General features: G+C 47.9%; 1 protein-coding gene across 1 annotated transcript; it reads left to right on the top strand.

The window, feature by feature from the left end:
• The first annotated feature begins 88 nt into the window (after positions 1-88).
• Calr3 (calreticulin 3) lies at positions 89-21,246 on the top strand. Its single transcript, XM_052752481.1, has 9 exons — positions 89-296; positions 393-494; positions 6,731-6,934; positions 9,704-9,798; positions 14,339-14,527; positions 18,200-18,295; positions 18,921-19,052; positions 20,217-20,309; positions 21,037-21,246. The coding sequence occupies exons 1-9, from the start codon at positions 206-208 to the stop codon at positions 21,178-21,180; spliced, it is 1,146 nt and encodes a 381-aa protein (XP_052608441.1). The 5' UTR covers positions 89-205; the 3' UTR covers positions 21,181-21,246.
• The last annotated feature ends 317 nt before the right edge of the window (positions 21,247-21,563 follow it).

Genomic DNA, 21,563 nt, shown 5'->3' with positions numbered 1-21,563 from the left:
TCCCGTCGGACACCGCGCTGCGTCCACCAATGAGCGCCTCAAGTCACAATCGCGAGGCGTCACGGGAGCGGTAGTTCCAGCGCGCCCATTCAGGGGGTCCTCAGGTCACAATCGCGAGGCATGACGGGAGTTGTAGTTTCTGGGTCGCGCCTGGCGGGCAGGGCAGACGCCTGAAAGCAGAAGAGCGGGAGTCGCGCGCGCAGCCATGGCCCGGGCTCGCGTGTCGCTCTGGGCCATCTGCATGCTGCGCGTGGCGCTGGCCACTGTGTACTTCCAGGAGGAGTTTCTAGACGGAGGTGAAGGCGATGGCCGTGGTGGCTGGCGGCCTTGTCCTCCGTCCGTGCTCCTGATCCCGAGCACTTAGCCGCGCTAACCCTCCTGTCTCCCCACAGAGCGCTGGAGGAACCGCTGGGTGCAGTCCACCAATGACTCCCAGTTCGGCCTCTTCAGAGTCTCGTCGGGGAAGTTCTATGGGCATAAAGAGAAAGACAAAGGTTAGTGTAGAATCCGGAGCAAACAGAGTGGAGTTAGAAAGCCACACGGCACCCTGACAGCGCACCTACCGCTCAAGCCAGGGCACTAGCACATGCAGGCTCTGCCATGCCTTATTTAGGTTTCCATTAGTTTAAGATTGGGTGGGGATATTTTGGTTTTAGTTTTTGAGACCGTCTCATGTAGCCCAAGATGATCCTAACTCCCAGCAGACCTCCTGGCTCAGCCTCTCAAGTACTGGTCACTTTTTATGTATCCTATGTGTGTTTGGGGGGCGCTGTGTACCAAGCGCTGGAAGAACAGCCAAGGTGCTCAGGAGTCTTCCTGAGTCCTGGAATGACAACAACTGGACCAATAAGAACGACTGTCGGGCATTTTTTCAGTATTTGCCCAAGATCAACTCACTTCATGGAGATTAGAACAAGGCCGTGGCACACACCTGTGAGGAATATCACAAGTTCAAAACCAGCCTGGCTATAGTGAGTTCTGGGCCAGCCTAAGATACAGTCAGATCTTGTCACAAAACAAAAAGAGGGACAATCGAAATGAAAGTGGGGCAGCAAGATGGGTCAGCAGGTAAAGGAGCCTGTGGCCAAGCTTGATCTGAGTTTGATCCCCAGAACCCACGGGGGGAAGAAGAGAATCTAGGCCAAGTTAACCTTTAACCTTGACACATGCTCCTGCACCACAAAATAAATAAATGCAATTTTCATTTTATTTACTTTTGAGGTAGGGTTTCTCTTTGTAGCCCTGGCTGCCCTGGAACTCACTGAGATCTGCCTGCTCCTGCCTCTCTGCCTCTTGAGTGCTGAGGTTAAAGGCATGTACCTACCACCATAACTGGCTAATAAATGTAAACTTTAGCCGGGCGGTGGTGGCGCACGCCTTTAATCCCAGCACTCGGGAGGCAGAGGCAGGGGGATCTCTGTGAGTTTGAGGCAGCCTGGTCTACAGATCAAGTTCCAGGACAGCCAAGGCTACACAGAGAAACCCTGTCTCAATAAATAAATAAATAATAAAATAGAGAGATATTGGCAGGAGGATTAAAAGGTCAAAGTCATCCTTAGCTGCATAGCAAGTTCAAGGACGATCTGGTATACATGAGAGCATGTCTGGAGAAAAAAACTGTTGGTTTATCTGAGACAGGTTCCCTCTAGGAAGCCCAGGCTGGCCTGGTACTCCATATCCTTCCGCCTCAGTCAGCCCCATGCCTGGTTCACAGGTGTGAGTCACTATGCTGGGAAGATTTTTTTTTTTTTTTTAAATTATGTATACAGTGTTCTGCCTGCATGTATGCCTGCATGCCAGAAGAGGGCGCCAGATCTCATTACAGATGGTTGTGAGCCACCATGTGGTTGCTGGGAATTGAACTCAGGACCTCTGGAAGAACAGCCAGTGCTCTTAACCTCTGAGCCATCTCTCCAGCCCTGCTGGCAAGTTTTTATTGAAACTTCTGTAACACGGATGAAACACTGTCACAGACGCTCATTTACATATCCCTTGGTTGTTACAAAGTAGTCAAAGAATTGAGACAGGCCCGGTGACCCGCTAGGTCTAAAATACCCACCATGCGGAGTGGGCTTGGGGCTCAGTCTTGCCTAGCATGCCCAAAGCCGCAGCACCACAGAAACTGGGTGTGACGACAGCAGGAGGGAGCTGCAGGAAGAGAGTCATCAGAAACTCCAGCTAAGAAGCCAGAGGCAGAGACAGGAGGGTCTCTGTGAGTTTGAGACCAGCCTGTTCTGTAGAGTGAGTTCCAGAAGAGCCAGAGCTGCGTAGTGAGACCCTGTCTCCGAGGGAGAAAGAAAAACGTAGTAACATTATTATGTAAAATCATTTTAAGGGCTGGAGAGATGTCTCAGCAGTTAAGAGCACTGGCTGCTCTTCCAGAGGTTCTGAGTTCAATTCCCAGCACCCATATGGTGGCTCACAACCATCCATAATGAGATCTGGTGTCCTCTTTAGGTCTGCAGGCACACATGCAGGCAGAACATTGTATACATAATAAATAAATAAATAAATCTTTTTTAAAAAAAGAAAGAAAAAATCATTTTAAAAGCAGAAACACGCCCTCCCCAGCGTTATGACTGAAGTGGGTTAAACAAGCCAGCATGGCACAAATGAGCCTGAGGATGTGGCTGCTGTCTGCCCGTTGTGATTTTTCTGTCCCCTAAAACCCTGTTGAGTAAGAACAGCAGGCCAGGCCTGGTGGCTGGGGCTCTGGACATCTGGATTCCCTGCACGGTCTCTGGGGACCGAGACTTAGCAGTCACAGATGGAAAAATGCGAGGAATTTAGATGGGTGAGAGGTGACAGGAGAGAGTGTGGTGCCTAGACACGGAAGTGGGGGATTGAGTGGTTCTTGGGGCTGCCTGGCTGCTGGTGACGGGGTGGGATGGGGGTCTGCATCCCATGTGAGAGTGGGGAGCCAGCTTGGAGTTGAGGCTTAGATGTGTGGATAAACAAGTCTGGGCTGTTGAGATGGCTCTGTGGGTAAAGGAGCTTGGTACCGAGCCTGACCCCCTGAGTTTGAACCCTAGGACCCATGTGGTTGAAGGAGAAACCCGATTCTTACAAGTTGCCCTCTGACCCTCACATGTGTGCTGACAACCTACTCCCCTCACCCTAACACACATACAAAATAAATGTAACTTTATAAATTGAAAGAGCCAGGTGTCCACCTTTGGTCCCAGCACATGGGAGGCAGAAGCAGGCGGATAAAGGTGAGTTCTGGGATAGCCAGGTCTATGAAGAGACTCTGTCTCAAACAAAACAAAAGAAAGAATAGAAAATACCAGGTTTGTTTTGGGGAATTTGGGGCTGGTTGGTTACCTGATTTGTTGTTTTCGGGTTCTGCTGTTTATTTTGAGACAGAGTCTCACTATGTAGCCCTGACTGGCCTAGACTTGCTGTGTAGACCAGTCTGGCTTCCAACTCCTGGAGATCTGTCTGCCTCTACCTCCCCAGTTCTGGGATCTAAGACACAAGCCGCTTCAACCAGCCACATTGATTTTGGATTTTAATATTTTAAATTATTTATTTTCCTTATGTGTAGAATGTTTTGCTTGTCTGCATGTTTGTGCACCAACTGTGTGGTGCCTGAACAAGTCAGAAGAGGGCATTGGATCCCTTGGAACTGGAGTTACAGCCTGTTGGGAGTCACCATGTGGGCACTGGGAATCGAACCCAGGTCTTCTACAAGAGCAGCCTGTGTTCTTAACTGCTGAGCCATCTCTCCAGCCCCTGGTTTGATTGATTGATTGATTGATTGATTGATTGATTGAGACAGGGTCTCAATATGTATCCCCAACTGGCCTGGAATTCACCATCCATCTGTCTCAGCCCCCAAAGTGCTAGGATATGACACCACACCTGTCCAGCTAAACTGCCTTCAGGTAGCAAGGGAAAATCAATACACCTGGACCTGGCCAATATGGCTCACTCCTGTCGTAGCACTCTGGCAGTGAAGGCAGGAGGATGACAAGTACAAGGTCATTCTTGCTATGTGGGCTGCTTTTATGTCAACTTGACACAAGCTTGGATCATCTGAGATGATGGACCCATAATTGAAAAAAATACCTCAATAACATTGGCCTGTAGAGGAGCCTGTGAGGCATTTTCTTAATTAGTGACTGGTGTGGGAAGGCCCAATTCGTTGTGGACAGTGGCACCCCTGGGATGTGGTCCTGGGGTATATAGAGTGCAGGCTGAGCAAGCCACAGGGAGAAAGCCAGTAGGCAGCCTTCCTCCATGGTTCTGCTTCAGCTCCCGCCCCCAGGATCCTGCCCCGACTTCCCATTATGGTGGACTAGGAGCTCTAAGGGGAGTAAACCCTTTCCTCCTGAAATTGCTTTTGGTCACGGTGTTTATCACAGCAACAGAAACTAAGGTATGTGGCAAAATGGGGAGTTTTAGGCCAGCCTAGGCTACATGAGACCCCATTAAAAAAAAAAAAAAAGGAAGTAGTGTTTTATTTTCTTCAGTAGCTATACAGCCTTCATTGTATAGTGTATATTCTTGCCTTATCAAGATTAAGGTAGCAAAATTAAGCTTTTCCATATTCTGTCTAGAGGTGTGTGTGTTATGGCACATGTCTGGGCACTGAAGAGACCAGAGAGGACAGCTGGTGTCCTGCTCTGTCGCTCTCCACCTGTTCCCTTAAGACAGGCTCTCTCACTGAACCTGGAGATTTGGGTGGTGGCCAGTGAGCGCCAGCCATCTTCTTGTCTCCAACACACACACACACACACACACACAGGCAATGAAGTTACAGGCATGTGTAGCCACACCTAGCTTTTTTTTTTTTTTTAAGATTTATTTTATTATGTATACAGTGTTCTGCCTGCACATATGCCTGCAGGCCAGAAGAGGGCGCCAGATCTCATTACAGATGGCTGTGAGCCACCAAGTGGTTGCTGGGAATTGAACTTAGGACCTCTGGAAGAACAACCAGTGTTCTTAACCTCTGAGCCGTCTCTCCAGCCCCCTAGCTTTTTTTTTTTTTTTTTTTTTAAGTAAGCACTGGGGACTTAAACTCAGGTCCTCTTGCCACCACCTCAGTGAGGACTCTCACACTCTCAGCCATCGCTCCAGCCCCTGCTTTTTACGTGTGTGTGTGTGTGTGTGTGTGTGTGTGTGTGTGTGTGTGTGTACTTGCCAAGACATACACGTGGAGGTCAAAGGACAGTGTGTGAGTGTTGGTTCTCTCCTTCCACCATGTGGGTCCTAAGGACCCCACTCAGGTCTGGCTGCAAGCACCTTGATCTGCTGAGCCATCTTACTAGCCTGTTGTGTTGAGGTGGCTTCGTGTGGTCCAGGCTGGCCTCGAACTGCCATGCAGCTGAGGCTGAGCCTCCTGTCTCCTCCCAGTGCTCCATGTGTGCCACCACCCCCACTTTACATGGCACTGGGGATGGAGCCCCAGGCTTCTAGCACACTAGCTGAGCTTCCAACTGAGCTGCATCCCCAGTTGGTAATTTTATAACATGAAGTATAACAGTGGTGGGATTGAGGATGTGATCCAGAGGGAGAGCCAGTGCTGGGCATGTGCCATCTGTCCCTAATATTAACAAACAAAACAAAACAACAAAGTGACCCTGCTGGGTATGGTGGCCCACACCTTTAATCCAAGCACTCAGGAGACAGAGGCCAGCCTGTTGTACATAGTGAGTTCCAGGACAGCCAGGGTTACACAGTGAGACCCTGTCTCAAAATAAAATAAAGTAAAATAAAATAAACGACAAAAACCTAGCAAGAGTGTATTTTTGTAAACTGTGTGTGTGTGTGTGTGTGTGTGTGTGTGTGTGTGTGTGTGTGTGCATGCGCACGTGCGTGCCAGGCATGTGTGGTAGTGTAGGGGGGCACAAGTGTCATGATGTGCATGTGGAAATTAGAAGACAGCTTTTGGGAGTTGACCAACCCTCTTTCCGTGACATGGGTCCCCAAGGATCTAATCCCAGTATCAAGCTTGACTGTAAGTGCCGTTACCCACTGAACCATCTCTCTGGCCCTAGCAAAAGCAAAGGATGCTTCTTAAGTACAAAGGCACCTGGGTGTGTGAAGCACAGGCTTCTGGCTGCAGAGATCTTACTAGTGGTGTACTTGTGGCACACTGCGACTGCTTTGTCAACAGTGAGTAATGCAAACCTCTGTTATTGGGGGTCACTAGTGACATGAATATGAGGTCCCACAAGTTGCTGAGTGCAATGTTTGTTTGTTTATTTGTTTGAGGTTTTTTTTGTTTTTGAGACAGGGTTTCTCTGTGCAGTTTTTTGTTTGTTTGTTTGTTTGTTTTGGTTTTTGAGACAGGGTTTCTCTGTGCAGTTGTTTTTGTTTTTTTGGTTTTTTTGTTTGTTTGTTTGTTTTTTGTTTTTTTTTGTTTTTTGTTTTTTCGAGACAGGGTTTCTCTGTGTAGCTTTGCACCTTTCCTGGGACTCACTTGGTAGCCCAGGCTGGCCTCGAACTCACAGAGATCCGCCTGGCTCTGCCTCCCGAGTGCTGGGATTAAAGGCGTGCGCCACCACCGCCCGGCTGGTTTTTTTGGTTTTTGAGACAGGGTTTCTCTGTGCAGTTTTGGTGCCTGTCCTGGATCTCGCTCAGTAGACCAGGCTGGCCTCGAACTCACAGAGATCTGCCTGGCTCTGCCTCCCGAGTTCTGGGATTAAAAGCATGCGCCATGGCCGCCCGGCGCTGAGTGCAGTGTTGTTCTGACTCCATCATGCTCACTTTCTGTTGGAAGGCCTGCAGACAACCCAGAACAGCCGATTCTACGCCATCTCTGCCAGCTTCAAGCCGTTCAGCAACAAAGGGAAGACGCTGGTAATCCAGTACACCGTGAAGCACGAGCAGAAGATGGACTGCGGGGGCGGCTACATCAAGGTGTTCCCCTCTGACCTGGATCAGAAGAATATGAACGGAAAGTCTCAGTACTACATCATGTTTGGTGAGTGCAGCGGGGGAGGGCACATGCTTCCAACATCACTGGGGCTCTGCTGATGGAACTAACTGAACTATCTGACCCAAGTGTTCTCGGGACTAAGAACCAAAAATCCAAAGGGCTCTGAATCTCAGAGTGGCTTAAAATTTATGTGGATCTGTGTGCAACATGTACTTGCAGATGGCTGTAGAGACCAGAAGAGGTCGTCAGTTTCCCTGGAACTGGAGTTAACAGGTGGTTGTAAGCTGCCATCTGGGTGTTGAGAACAGAATCTGGGTCCTCTGCAAGAACAGCCAGCGCTCCTTATGGCTGAGCCATCTCCTCAGCGCCAGTAACTCCAGGGAATGGGTTCTTTCCTTCCTCCATTGGAGTTCTGGGAATGGGATTCAGACCTTCAAGACTGATGGCCAGTGCCTTTTCTTGCTGAGCCTTTCACTGGTCCTGTGCTGGGTGTGAAACCCAGGGCCTTGTAGACACACCACTAACCCTCAACTACAACCTCAGCCCTGAAGCTTTGAGTGCTGAGACCACATGGAGCCGGGCACACACCTGCATTCACACACATACACGTGCATCACACACACGGGGAAAATGTGTTTGTTTTTTGAGACAAGGATTCTCTGTGTCACAGCTCTGGATGTCCTGGAACTCACTCTGTAGACCAGACTGGCCTCGAACTCACAGAGATCGTCCTCTCTCTGCATCCCGGGTGCTGAGATTAATGGTGTGTTCCACTACACCTGAACAGAAAGTATAAAGTTTTCAGGAGTGAGATGTTAATGGTGGGCATGTTGGTAAGCCCTGCCTCCCAGCACCTAGGAGGGGAGGCAGGAGAATGATGTCAGCCTGCCTAAGTAACAAGACCTTGCTTCCGGAGATTCAAAGCAGTGAGAAAGTTTGGAGTTCCAGTGGGGACACTGGACAGGTGAAGTCAACACATGTGTCCCAAAGTGACAAATTCTGGCTGCTGAAACAAGTCCAGACTGCCAGGGAAGGGATGGTAGACTTTCTGGTCACTTCTAAGAGAATGGTAAAGCTTGAAAGATAGCAAGTGTGGGCTGGGGCTGGGCTTGGTTGCTAACATGTCTGCCTAGCATGCAGAAAGCTCTGGGCTCCATCCCCGGCACCTCATAAAGCAGGCATCATACCAGTTCTTGGGAGGTACAGGCAAGAGGATCAGGAGTTCAAGGTCATCTTTAGCTACAGACTTCAAAGCCAGCCTGGGCTACAATGACATCCTGTCTCAAACCCCTCCAAAAATGTAGAAAACAAAATAAAGACTGGGGAGATGGCCCAGGGGGTAACTGTATTTAAGTTCAAATCCCCGAAAACCCACATAGAAAGCCAGACATGGCTGTGTGTGCCTGCAGTCCCGACACTGGGGGGTAGAGAGAGGGAGACCCTGAGAGCACCTCAGGCTGGCCAGTCCAGCTGGAAGGACCAGCTTCCGGCTCAGTGTGGGCCTGTCTCAAGGACAGAAGATGGCAATGGATAGAGAAAACCTGAAGTCTTCCTCTGCCCTCAGCATGTGATGCAGGCAGGGAATTCTGCACATTCCTGTGTATGCACTACACATGTACACACACACCTTGCACTACAATGAAATCAATCCTTTGGGCTGTGTTGTAGCCCAAATGATGAGTGCTTGATTGACGCGTGTGAGAGCCCCCCTGGGTTCCACGGCCCCACTGGGTTCCACTCTCAGTGCTGTAAAAAAGCAAAAAGACAAAACAGCACAGAATGCCTTAGCTCTTTTTGTGCTTTTTAAAAATTTATTTTTTTAATAATTTTTATTTGAATTAAATTCAAACATTAAAGTGAGTGTTTCTCATTTTAAGGAGCATATATTTGGGGGCTGGAGAGACAGCTCAGTGGTTAAGAGCGCTTTCTGTTCTTGTGGAGGGCCTCAGTTCAGTTCTCAGCACCAGAGCAGGCTGGTTCATAGTCACCTGGAACTCCAGATCCAGGGAATCTGACTCCTTCTGGCCACCACAGGCACCTGCATGCACATGTACACACACACACACACACACACACACACACACACACACACACAGAGAGAGAGAGAGAGAGAGAGAGAGAGAGAGAGAGAGAGGGAGAGAGTCACACACAAAATAATCTTTAAAACATATTTATGGGGGCTGGAGAGATGGCTCAGAGGTTGGGAGCACTGACTGCTCTTCCAGAGGTCCTGAGTTCGATTCCCAGCGACCACATGGTGACTTACAACCATCTGTAATGAGAGCTGGCACCTTCTTCTGTATACATAGTAGATAAATAAATCTTTAAAAAAAAAAAAAAAAAAAAAAAAAAAAAAAAAAAACATATTTATGTAAGGCATGCACGTGCCATGGTCACATGTGGCGGTCAGAAGCCCCAGTGAGGAGCAGACTCTCCCCCTCTCAGCCTGGGGCCTTCCCTTCTGAGCAGTCTCTCCAGCTTACTGCTTTGCTCTTTGTTAGAAGCTGGGTACACGCCACCCAGGCTGGAATCCCCCGCAGTCTTCCGGCCTCAGCCTCCCTGCCCTGTGAACACAGGACACCGCCCAGTTGGGCCTTGTTTTCTTCTGTGTGATGATTCACAGTGGGGTCCAAGATGACTTTGACAGGAGGGCGCTGGTCACCAGGCCTTTGCTTCAGTGTCTTCTGGTGAAGTCAGGATGCCCCCGGACAGACGCGTTTGCTCTGTGTTCAGGGAGGATGCTGAGCCAAGGGTTTCTGTATGCTGATGCAGTCTGGAAGACCATTGAGAGCACCAAATTTTTTTTCCTTTTAGGACCTGATATTTGTGGATTTGATAGCAAGAAAGTTCATGTTATCTTATATTTCAAAAATCAGTATCATTCAAACAAGAAGCCAATCAGATGTAAGGTGAGCAGCTAATGTCACAGCGAGCGGTTCTCTCCATCCGCCTCATTCCTCCCTCCTCCTCCATCTCCCACCTTACCCTCCTCTTTTTTTTCTTTTTTTGGTTTTTTTTTTTTTTTTTTTTTTTTTGGTTTTTCGAGACAGGGTTTCTCTGTGTAGCTTTGCGCCTTTCCTGGTACTCGCTTTGGAGACCAGGCTGGCCTCGAACTCACAGAGATCCACCTGGCTCTGCCTCCCGAGTGCTGGGATTAAAGGCGTGCGCCACCACCGCCCGGCTCTTTTTTTGGTTTTTTGAGAGAGGATATCTCTGTGCAACAGTCCTAGTTGTCCTGGAACTCACTCTGTAGACCAGGCTGGCCTCGAACTCACAGAGATCCTCCTGCCTCTGCCTCCCGAGTGCTGCGATTAAAGGCCCACACCCGGCCCTTCCCCTCCTTTTTATTCCTTCCTTTCTCTCCTTCCCTTTTTATTTCTTTTAAGCTTTTATTATTTGTAATTATGTGTGAGCAAGAGTGTGAGTGCAGTACCCACAGAGGCCAGAAGAGGGTGTTGAATTCCTTGGAGCTACCTGGCATGGGTGCTGGAAGCCCAGCTCTGGTCTCTGTGAGAGTGGGGTGTACTCTAACCACTGAGCCATCTCTGCAGCCCCCACTTCTCTTTTTCCTTTCATTCATCTCACTACATGGCCCAAAGGGCCTCAAACCCCAGGATCCTCCTGCTTCAGCCTCCCAGATGTTCCCTGTGCCTCTTGCCTGGTGAATGTGAACAGGACTGGGTGTGGTGGCTCATATCTAAGCAGCAAGACCACAGCCTGCAAGTCATCCTGTCTTGAAATTTCCTCTATTGTCTTAATCACTTTTCTATTTCTGTGAAGAGACACCATGACCAAGGCAACTCTTATAAAAGAAAGCATTTAATTGGGGCTGGCTGTGGTTTCAGAGGTTTGGTCCATGATCAGTGTGGTGGGAGCATGGCAGCACATGGGTAGACGTGGTACCAGAGAAGGAACTGAGAGCTACATCCTAATCTGCAAGGTAGTGGGAAGAGAGAGACAGTGGGCGTGGGCCTGGCTTGGGCTTTTGAAACCTCAGAGTCCATAACCTCCCAATCCTTCTAATCCTTTCAAAGAATTCCACTCCCTGGTGATTAAGCATTCAAATATATGAACCTATGGGTGGCCATTCTCATTCTGCCAAACTACTTAACCCATGACCTTTCATTCACCCTCACTCAGATTTTAATACAAAAAGAGCCAGGCATGTTTGCATAGGCCTTTAATCCCAGTAGTGGGAATGCAGAGGCAGGAAGATCTCTCTGAGTTTGAAGGCAGCCTGGTCTACATAGTGAGTTCCAGACCAATCAGGACTACATAGAGAGACCCTGTCTCAAAAAAATGGAAAGGCAGGGAGAGGAGAGAGAAAAGATGCCAGAATCACTTGTGGGCGTGCTTATGACAAAGTCTGGAAGTGCGTGTGTAAATGACTATAAAGTGATGGGCAGAAATACCTCTGGATGTACCCTGCCCCAGAACATTTTAGCAAAAGATAAGGAAAGGCCACTTTGAAGTTAATAGCTCAGGTCTGTCCCAGAAGATACCTCCCTGGCTGGATGGCTAATAAATCCCTCCCACCACCACCCCTAGGCATTTTCCTCCTCCTTCTGGAGGGAATGGGGAATGAGGTTTCTCTTCTGTCTGTTCCCTGCTGGATGGGGCACCCATACCTCTTTAGTTAAAATAAAACTCTCCTGAGCAGTCCTAGGATCACCAGAGGCAGGGTGACACTGGGCCTTGAGGGCGTTTTTGGTCTTTGTTTCAATATTGAGACAAGGTCTCACGCAGCCTAGGCTGGTCTTAAACTCCCTGTGTATCCAAGGATGACCATGAACTCCTGATCATCCTGCTTCCATCTCCCAGGTGTCTGGCTTACTGGAGTGAGCCACCACACCAGTGTATTGATTTGGTTTCAAGACATACACTAGCATAAGGCTGGTTGGAACAATGGGGTCAGAACAGGCTACCTGACCAGCTGTGCTCATTTGTGTGGAGGCCAAAGGTTGAGGTCAGGTTTCTCCCGCTATAATAGCTGCCCACCTTATTTTCAGACAGGGTCTCTTGGCAAACTGCTCTGCATATTTTTCCCACTGAGCCATCTTGCCAACCCCTCTCATTTTTTTTTTAAAGCAGCAAGTGGTTTTTGTTTTGTTTTGTTTTGTTTTCTTTTTTGAAGATTGATTATATATATATATATATAATCATATAATCATATAATCATATATATATACAGTGTTCTGTTGAGTACAGAGAGACAGTACTTCAGTGTGGAAAGTGGAGAGCCATCAAGGAAGACACATGACCTCAGCCCCTGGTCTCTATACACATGCACATACACATACAGGTGCCTCTGCACACATATGCATTGTACACATACACACAGAAAAAAGAAATGTACAGGGGCTGGAAAAGATGGCTCAATAGTTAAGAGCACTGGCCGTTCATGCAAAGAACCTGGATTTGCTCACAGCTCCCACATGGAGGCTCACAACCATCTGTAACTCCAATTCCAAGGATCAGAAACCCTCTTCTGGCCTCCGCAGGCACTGGGCATGAATCTATTTATTTATTTGTTTGTTTGTTTGTTTGTTTGTTTATTGGCAGGGTTCCATTATATAGCCCTGATTAGCTTGGAGCTCGTAGTATAGACCGGGCTGACCTTGAACTCACAGAGATCTCTCTTCCTCTGCCTCCCAAGAGCTGGGATTAAAGGTGTGTGCCATCATACCTAGGAAAGTAACAGCTTTTAGTCAGCTGTACAAGGCTGTTTTCTACATGCTTTTCAAAACATTTTTGTGTTCTGTCCACTCAAAGGCAGAGAAAATTTCCCAAGAAAGTGAGAACATGAGGCCATGTGTGGTGTGGTGAGTTGAGGGGAGTCTGTGTGGTGTGGTGAGTTGAGGGGAGTCTGTGTGGTGTGGTGAGTTGAGGGGAGTCCACCAGCCACAAGTCACAGTATAGTTTTCACCAGCCTGAATATTATGGGCTTTTTCCTACAACCTGCTGCCAGAGGACACTCCTCTGCCTACTTCCTCATGTCAGCAAGGAGCTAGTAACAGTGAACAGCCCTGTTAGAAGCTGAAGACTATGGCAAGAGAGATGGCTCAGGGGTTGAGTGTGGAGGACCTGAGTTCAGATCCCACTACCCATGTCAGGTGTCTCACAACTGCCTTACTCCATCATGTGGCATCCAATGTCCTCTTCTAGCTTCCACAGGCATCTGTATGCATCAGCACATACGCACACACACACACAACACACACGCACACGCACGCGCACGCGCACACGCACACACTAAAACTAGCTAGTTTTAACTAGTCCTAGAGACCAGGCTGACCTCGAACTCAGAGATCACCTGCCTCTGCCTCTTGAGTGCTGGGATTAAAGGTGTGCTACACACACACACACACACACACACACACACACACACACACACACACACACACTTAATACAAAAAGAATCTAAGAATGAGGGGTTGGCATCTGTAATGAGATCTGGTGCCGTCTTCTGGCCTGCAGGGACACACACATGCAAACAGAACACTGTATATATATATATATATATATGATTATATGATTATATATATATAATCAATCTTCAAAAAAGAAAACAAAACAAAACAAAAACCACTTGCTGCTTTAAAAAAAAAATGAGAGGGGTTGGCAAGATGGCTCAGTGGGAAAAATATGCAGAGCAGTTTGCCAAGAGACCCTGTCTGAAAATAAGGTGGGCAGCTATTATAGCGGGAGAAACCTGACCTCAACCTTTGGCCTCCACACAAATGAGCACAAAACAAAACAGAAAAACTTGCTGGCTTGCTATGTAGTTGAAAATAACACTGAACTCCTGATCTCCCTGCCTCTATTTCCCAAGTGCTGGCCTTAGAGGTGTGAGCCACTAACCAGCTTGTTGGTTTGGACTTTAAGACGGGGCCTTATGCTATAGCCCAGGCTGGCTAGAGACTCATAGCCTCCCTGCCTCAGCCTCCCAAATGCTAGAGGCAGAGGCCTGTGCAACCTCCAACACATCCAGCACTGTTTTATCCCCACTGCCCCCTCCCCGTGTGTGTGTGTGTGTGTGTGTGTGTGTGTGTGTGTACAACTTGTGGGAGTCATTTCTCTTCTTCCACCAATGTGGGTCCTATGGATTGAACTCAGGTCACCAGGCTTGGTGGCAAGTGCCTTTACCCACTGAGCCATCTCCCACCCCTGGTTCCTGTTTTAAAGTACACATCTGGACACATAATAAAAGTGTACCTCGGGGCTGGAGAGATGGCTCAGAGGTTAAGAGCACTGTTTGTTCTTCTAAAGGTCCTGAGTTCAATTCCCAGCAACCACATGGTGGCTGAAAACCATCTGTAATGAGATCTGGTGCCCTCTTCTGGCCTGCAGGGATATGTGCAGGCAGAACACTGTATACATAACAGATAAATAAATCTAAAAAAAAAAAAAAAAAAAAAAAAAGTGTACCTCACTGTGGCTTCTGTGCAGGTCGATGGCTTCACCCACCTCTACACTCTGATTTTAAGGCCAGATCTTTCTTACGAGGTGAAAATTGATGGCCAGTCCATTGAATCTGGCAGCATTGAGTATGACTGGAATCTGACGTCGCTGAAGAAAATGGAAAAGACATCAGCGGAGTCTAGGGCCTGGGATCAGGTGGAAGGTAACAAAGCCCAGGTAGGTGAGCTGCAGCTTGGGAATGTGGTGAGAGTCCTTTCCAGGGTCTGCTTGCACTGTATTCCTGGCCCACACAGACCTCTCACCCTGAGGCCTGGACACACAACTCAAGGGACTGTAAAAACAATTTTAAATGGGTGTTTGTTTTTGACACAGAGTCTCACTATGTAGCCCTGGCTGACCTGGAATTTACTCTGTAGACCAGGGCCTTGAACTCATGGAAGTCCACCTGCCTCTGTCTCATAGGTGCTGGCACTAAAGGTGAGTGCCACCAGGCCTGGCCATTGTAGGGTTTTAATCACACAGATATTAGGTCAGATGCTCTCACAGGGAATAACAATAGCCCAAGTTTATTTGATTCTGGCCTGCAGCTTTCTAACTGCTGTGGGATATTCCTGTACATTGTATGAAGATGTGTCAAATAGCCCAAGACAGATTCCGCCTGCAGCTTTCTAACTCTATAATCCTGAGGTTTAGACGCAGCTTCTCTCCCTTCATTCCCTGCTCCTAAGACCCTAAGACTACCCAAGGAGAGCAAAACCCATCATGGCCACAACAAAAACCCCACAGACAAACAAAACCCAGGCAGTGTGCACTTGCCACTTGGTGGAATTGGCAGTTCTACAGCCTTGGTGTCTTAATTAGGGTTACAATTGCTGTGATGAAACTCTATGACCAAAGCAACTTGGGGAGGAGAGGGCTTCATCCTGGAAGGAAGCCAGGACAGGAGCTCACACAGGGCAGGGACCTGGAGGCAGGAACTGATGCAGAGGCCATGGACTGGTGCTGCTTACTGGCTTGCTCCTCGTAACTTGTTCAGTCCGCTTTGTTTTTTTGTCTGTTTGTTGTTGAGACAGGGTTTCTCTGTATAGCCCTGGCTGTCTTAGTACTCACTCTGTAGACCAAGTTGGCCTCAAATTCACAGGGATCTGACTCTGCGTCCTGAGTGCTGGGATTAAAGGCATGTGCCACCACTGCCCGGCTCAGCCTGCTTTCTTTTCTTTCTTTCTTTCTTTTTTTAAATTTTCATTTATTTTCTTTATATATACAAAAACAAAGGTCCAAAATATGGTTTGTTGAAGTAGTTATCAACAGGATGTCAGCTGATTTCACATTTGCTTTGGTCGACACAGCCTGGGAACAGCAGTCGGCCCCCTCCTAACAGCACAGAAACACACTGACAGGGCTGCCTTCAGTGCAGAACAAAGAGCTTTCAGGAAAAATAATTTTCTGTGGGTTGCAGTCTGATTGTTCTTTGCTTTATATCTAGAATCCACTTATGAGTGAGTACATATCATGTTTGTCCTTCTGGGTTTGGGTTACCTCACTCAGGATGATATTTTCTAGTTCTATCCATTTGCCTGCAAATTTCATGCTGTCATTGTTTTTCTCTGCTGAGTAGTACTCTATTATGTATATGTACCACATTTTCTTAATCCATTCTTCAGTTGACGGGCATCTAGGTTGTTTCCAGGTTCTGGCTATTACAAATAATGCTGCTATGAACATAGTTGAGCATGTTTCTTTGTAGTATGATTGAGCATTCCTTGGGTACATGCCCAAGAGTGGTATGGCTGGGTCTTGAGGTAGATCGATTCCCAATTTTCTGAGAAACTGCCATACTGATTTCCACAGTAGTTGTACAAGTTTGCACTCCCACCAACAGTGGAGGAGTGTTCCCTTTGCTCCGCATCCTCTCCAACATAGACTGTCATTAGTGTTTTTGATCATTGCCATTGCCATTCTGACAGATGTAAGGTGGTATCTCAGAGTCATTTTGATTTGCATTTCTCTGATGACTAAGGATGTTGAGCATTTCTTTAAATATCTTTCAGGCATTTGTGATTCTTCTTTTGAGAATTCTCTGTTTAGCTCTTTAGCCTGTTTTTTTTTTTTTTAAAGATTTATTTATTTATTATGTATACAGCATGTATGACTGCATGCCAGAAGAGGGCACCAGATCTCATTACAGATGGTGGTGAGCCACCATGTGGTTGCTGGGAATTGAACTCAGGACCTCTGGAAGAGCAGTCAGTGCTCTTAACCTCTGAGCCATCTCTCCAGCCCCCTTTAGCCCATTTTTTAATTGGATTGTTCAGTATTTTGATGTCTAGTGTCTTGAGTTCTTTATATACTTTGGAGATCAGTCCTCTGTCAGATGTGGGGTTGGTAAAGGTCTTTTCCCATTCTGTAGGCTGTCTTTTGGTCTTATTGACTGTGTCTTTTGCCCTACAAAAGCTTCTCAGTTTCAAGAGGTCACATTTATTAATTGTTGTGTTCAGTGTCTGTGCTGCTGGTGTTATATTTAGGAAGTGGTCTCCTGTGCCAATGCGTTCAAGTGTACTTCCTCCTTTCTCTTCTGTCAGGTTCAGTGTAACTGGATTTATGTTGAGGTCTTTGATCCACTTGGACTTGAGTTTTGTGCATGGTGACAGATATGGATCTATTTGCAGTCTTTTTTTTTTTTTTTTTTGGTTTTTTTGAGACAGGGTTTCTCTGTGTAGCTTTGCGCCTTTCCTGGAACTCACTTGGTAGCCCAGGCTGGCCTCGAACTCACAGAGATCCGCCTGACTCTGCCTCCCGAGTGCTGGGATTAAAGGCGTGCGCCACCACCGCCCGGCTTATTTGCAGTCTTTTACATATTGACATCCAGCTATGCCAGCACCATTTGTTGAAGATACTTTCTTTTTTCCATTGTATAGTTTTGTCAGCCTGCTTTCTTATAGAACGCAGGACTACCAGCCCAGGGATGGCATCATCCACAATGGGCTGGACCCTCCCTGTCAATCACTAATTAAGGAAATTCGGGGCTGGAGAGATGGCTCAGCAGTTAAGAGCACTGGCTGCTCTTCCAGAGGTCCTGAGTTCAATTCCCAGCACCCACATGGTGGCTCACAGCCATCTATAATATGATCTGATGCTCACTTTTGGCCTGCCGGTATGCATGGCAGAGCACTCATAAAACATAAATAAAAAATTATAAGAAAAAAATTCCCTATAGGCTTACCTACAACCCAGTCTTATGGAGGAATTCCTTCCTTCCTTCCTTCCTTCCTTCCTTCCTCCTCTCTCTCTCTCTTTCCTTCCTGCTTTCTTTCCCTCCCTCCCTCCTTTCTTTCTTTCTTATTTTGGTTTTTCCAGACAAGGTTTCTCTTTGGAGATCTATAAACCAGGCCTTGAACTCAGAGATCCTGAGTGCTGGGATCAAAGGCATGCGCCACCACCACCTGGCTATGGAGGCATTTTCTTAACAGAGGCTCCCTCCTCTCAGATGACCCCAGCTTGTGACAGGAGTTAGGGACCTGCCCTGCTAATCTGTTTCTAAGGATTTCCTGCTGATATGCTAGTTCCCACCATCCTCTGTGGGCCAGCTGGGCTCTGTCCCAGCCTCACTGGGTATGTGTGTTCACTAGTTCCCCCTACAACCCACACTAAAGAGTTTCCCGGGGGTGGTGAGATGGCTCAGCAAGGAAAGCTGCTTTCTGCTAAGCAGTGAGGACCTGAATTTGGTCCCTGGAACCCGCGTGGTGGAGGGAGAGAACTGACTCCAGCAAGCTGTCTTCTGGCCTCCCGTGTGCACATTTGCATAATAAATGTAATAGAAACGTTTTACAAAAATTCCCCTTTTCCCAGTGTGCCTCTGGTGTCATGCATTTCTTTCTCTATTTGAAGGATTGGGAAAAACACTTTCTGGATGCGAGTGCCAGCAAGCCGAGCGATTGGAACAGTGAGCTGGATGGGGACTGGCTGCAGAAGCCACCATACCAGGTGTGTGGCTTCTACCTGCAGTGACTCGGGACGCTTGTGGTGGCCCTTGCCCCTGTCCCACCTGTGCTGTTAGAAAAGAGTATTCTTGGTGTCACAGGAAAGAACACACAAAGTAAAAGTAACCTGGCAAGGCGATTTCTTTTTGTGAAAAGGATACAGCATGACCCAAGCCTGCTAGCAAGCACGTGAGAGGGGAGTTGGTTTAGTTTTTATTCTAACACAGATGGTGACTGTGTCTCAAGGGAACCTGATCATACAGTCTTTCGAGGTTTGCTACTTTTGAAAGAGTTGATACAAAGAAGATGAAGGAAAGGGGGAAGGGATGGGGTTGCTGCAGGCTATCAAGTTCCAGGAATTAGGGGCAGGGTGCTTTTCATTAAAATTTTTTTTCTTTAACCAGGTCAGGGAGGCTAAAAGATTTACATGGAATTTTTTACCAAGTGGGGGAAATGAGAAAACTTGAATTCCTTTGCATAAAATGTTTATAAATTGCAGGAAGGTTTATGGAATATTGGCCCTTGGTGGACTAGCCACCTTTGATAGGAAAACACAAAAACAAAACAAAAAACAAAGCAACCGTTTCTGCTGCCTGTGATGCAAACCTGACAAGCGCCTGCTTTTGCAGGACAGCCTGAAAGCCGAGGGCATTGATAAAGACGTGTGGCTCCACCGGAAGATGAAGCCTGCCAGCTACCTGACACAGTACGACCTCTCAGAGTTCGAAAACATTGGTGCCGTTGGTCTGGAGCTGTGGCAGGTGACTTGGCTTCAATTCTGCTTTACTTTAATAGCTCTGGGCTGGACCTTGCTGTGTAGCCCAGGCTGGCCTTGAAATCATGATCCTCTTGCCTCAGCTCCTGAGTGCTGGGATGCTAGGCATATGCCATGGTGGTCGGCTGATCTAATAACTTGAACTTTAATGTAAGCCACTTAGTACATAATTGTTGTTTTTCTGTGTGTGTGTGTGTGTGTGTGTGTGTGTGTGTGTGTGTGTGTCTGTGTTAAACACACATGGGTGGAGGCCAGAAGAGGATGTCTCGTGTCTAGCTATGTCAGTCTGCTGTATTCCCTTGAGATAGGGTCTCTCACTGAATTGGGAGCAAACCTGGTATCCAGTGAGCCCCAGCATCCCCTGTCTCTGCCCTTCCTGTCCCCAAATACTGGAGTCAGAGGCACCTGCACAGCCATGCCTGGCTTTCCATATGGGTGCTGGAGATTTGAACTCAGGGCCTGAATGCTTTCCCAGCAAGAGTTCTTACTATTAAGCTATCCCTCCAGCCCTTGATTTATTATTTTTTAAAGTGTTGTGTGTACTGTGTATGTGCACATGTGTGTAAGTGTCCTTGGCGGCCAGAAGAGGGTGTCTGAGCCCCTGGAGCTGGAGATGCAGGCTGTCGTGAGACACCTGGTGTGGATCCTGTGAACTGAACTGTGGTCTGCTTAAGGAGTGGTGAGCACTCTTAACCTCTAGCTCTCTCTCAAGCCCCAGCCTGTAATTATTTTTCACTGGGCACTTTCGTTATCATTGGCAGTTGCATGTGGTTTTGAAGACACAGCATAGGTCTGACATCTCTGCCTCTTAGAAGTCCCTTCCTTTGGATCTGACTGTCACTCCTGTCAGCTGTGGGATATGCAGTAGGAGTGGAGCCTGGGCTTCCTCAGTCCCAGCTATCCCCCAGTTGATGCCCACTACCCACACGTAGGTGCTAGCAATGTAAGCCAGGTCCCCCTGCATAGTAAGAGTGTGCTCTACCTTTGGGCCACCCTGAGCCCCACCTGGAATGTGGCTCTGCATTGTAGAAATGGGCTTATTCACAGCTGATAACAGCTGATCATGGATGCAGTACTAAGCTGAGTACTCCTGGCCATGAGAAAGGTTGTGTGTCTCCCATCACCAGTGAGGGCCTGCTTCCATCCACAGGTGAGATCTGGAACCATCTTTGATAACTTCCTGATCACAGATGATGAAGAATACGCAGAGCAGTTTGGCAAGGCCACCTGGGGGGAGACTAAGGTAGGCACAAACCATTCAGCTCACTTTTTTTTTTTTTTTTTGGTTTGAGACAAGGATTCACTCTGTAGACCAGGCTGACCTCGAACTCACAAAGATCCACCTGCCTCTGCCTCCCGAGTGCTGGGATTAAAGGCGTGCGCCACCAAGCCTGGCTTTCTTTCTTATTTGTAATTATGTCTGTGCACATGAGTGCAGTGCCCACAGAGGTCATAAGACTGTGTTGGATCTCCTGGAGCTACAATCACCCCAGTTGTGAGCTGCTTCATGTGGGGGCTGAGAACTGCACTCAGGTCCTCCAGAAGAGCAGTATGTCTAACCCATCCCTGTAGCCCTGTTTTCTTGAGAGGGAGGGTGTTGGTAGAGCTTTGGCTGCAGTGGAATTCACCTAGCAGCTTATAGGAATCCATTCTTGTCCCTGCTTCCCAAATGCTGGAATGACAGACGTATGACAGCACTGTCTACATTAGTCAGTTTTTATCGATTTAGTGACAGGGTCTCACATACCCCCAGCCTGGCCTCAACTTTGCTGTCAGGAGTGACTTTGGACTTCTCATCCCTGTGCATGTTTGCAGATGTACCACCATGCCCAGTTTTTGCTGTGCTTGGTTATTGAATCCAGTGCCAGGCAAGCATTATCAACTGAGCTATAAGCACTCTGTCAACTGAACTACAAGCACTCTTCTGTATGAGCCCCCAGCTTCAGCCTGTTTTATTTTTGTCCCTCCAGGGTCCAGAAAAGGAGATGGATGCCGTACAGGCCAAGGAAGAAGTGAAAAAAGCCCGTGAGGAGGATGAGGAGGAGCTGGTGATGGGGAGGTTTCACCGGCACAACAGCCAGTTCAGCAGATTCCACAGGCAAGGCGAACTGTAGTGGTCCCCACTTTGCATGCAGAGGACTGGCCCAGCCTCCCCTCCAATACACACATGAACGATCACACGTCTGCATGGTCATTTGTCAGTTTCTGAAAAACAAGCCCATGTTTGTGGTGGGGTCCCCTAGTCTTCCCCAGATCCCATGACCCTGGTGCATATATCAGGAGGGAGGTTTCCCTCAGCTGCCTATGGGGCACACACCTTTAATCTCAGGACTTCAGAGGCAGAGGCAGGCAGAGATCTCTGTGAGTTCCAGGCCAGCCTGGTTTATATAGCAAGTTCTAGGGCAGCCTGAGCCACATAGTGAGACATTGTATTAAAAAAAAAAAAGTTTCCCCCAGGCAGTGGTGGCCCATGCCTTTAATCCCAGCACTTGGGAGT

This window comes from Peromyscus californicus, unplaced genomic scaffold (genome assembly GCF_007827085.1).
Source record: "Peromyscus californicus insignis strain IS unplaced genomic scaffold, ASM782708v3 Scaffold_23__1_contigs__length_62951481, whole genome shotgun sequence".
Classification (NCBI taxonomy): domain Eukaryota; kingdom Metazoa; phylum Chordata; class Mammalia; order Rodentia; family Cricetidae; genus Peromyscus; species Peromyscus californicus.
Note: the sequence above shows the minus strand (reverse complement) of the source record. Positions and strands in the feature narration are given on the sequence as shown.

Bases quoted from the DNA above. Each gene is read 5' to 3' on its own strand.
- Calr3 (XM_052752481.1), top strand. From the start codon at position 206: ATGGCCCGGGCTCGCGTGTCGCTCTGGGCCATCTGCATGCTGCGCGTG. The intron at 297-392 runs GTGAAGGCGATG...GTCTCCCCACAG, and splicing joins GGAGGAGTTTCTAGACGGAG to AGCGCTGGAGGAACCGCTGG. The intron at 20,310-21,036 runs GTAGGCACAAAC...TTGTCCCTCCAG, and splicing joins CCACCTGGGGGGAGACTAAG to GGTCCAGAAAAGGAGATGGA.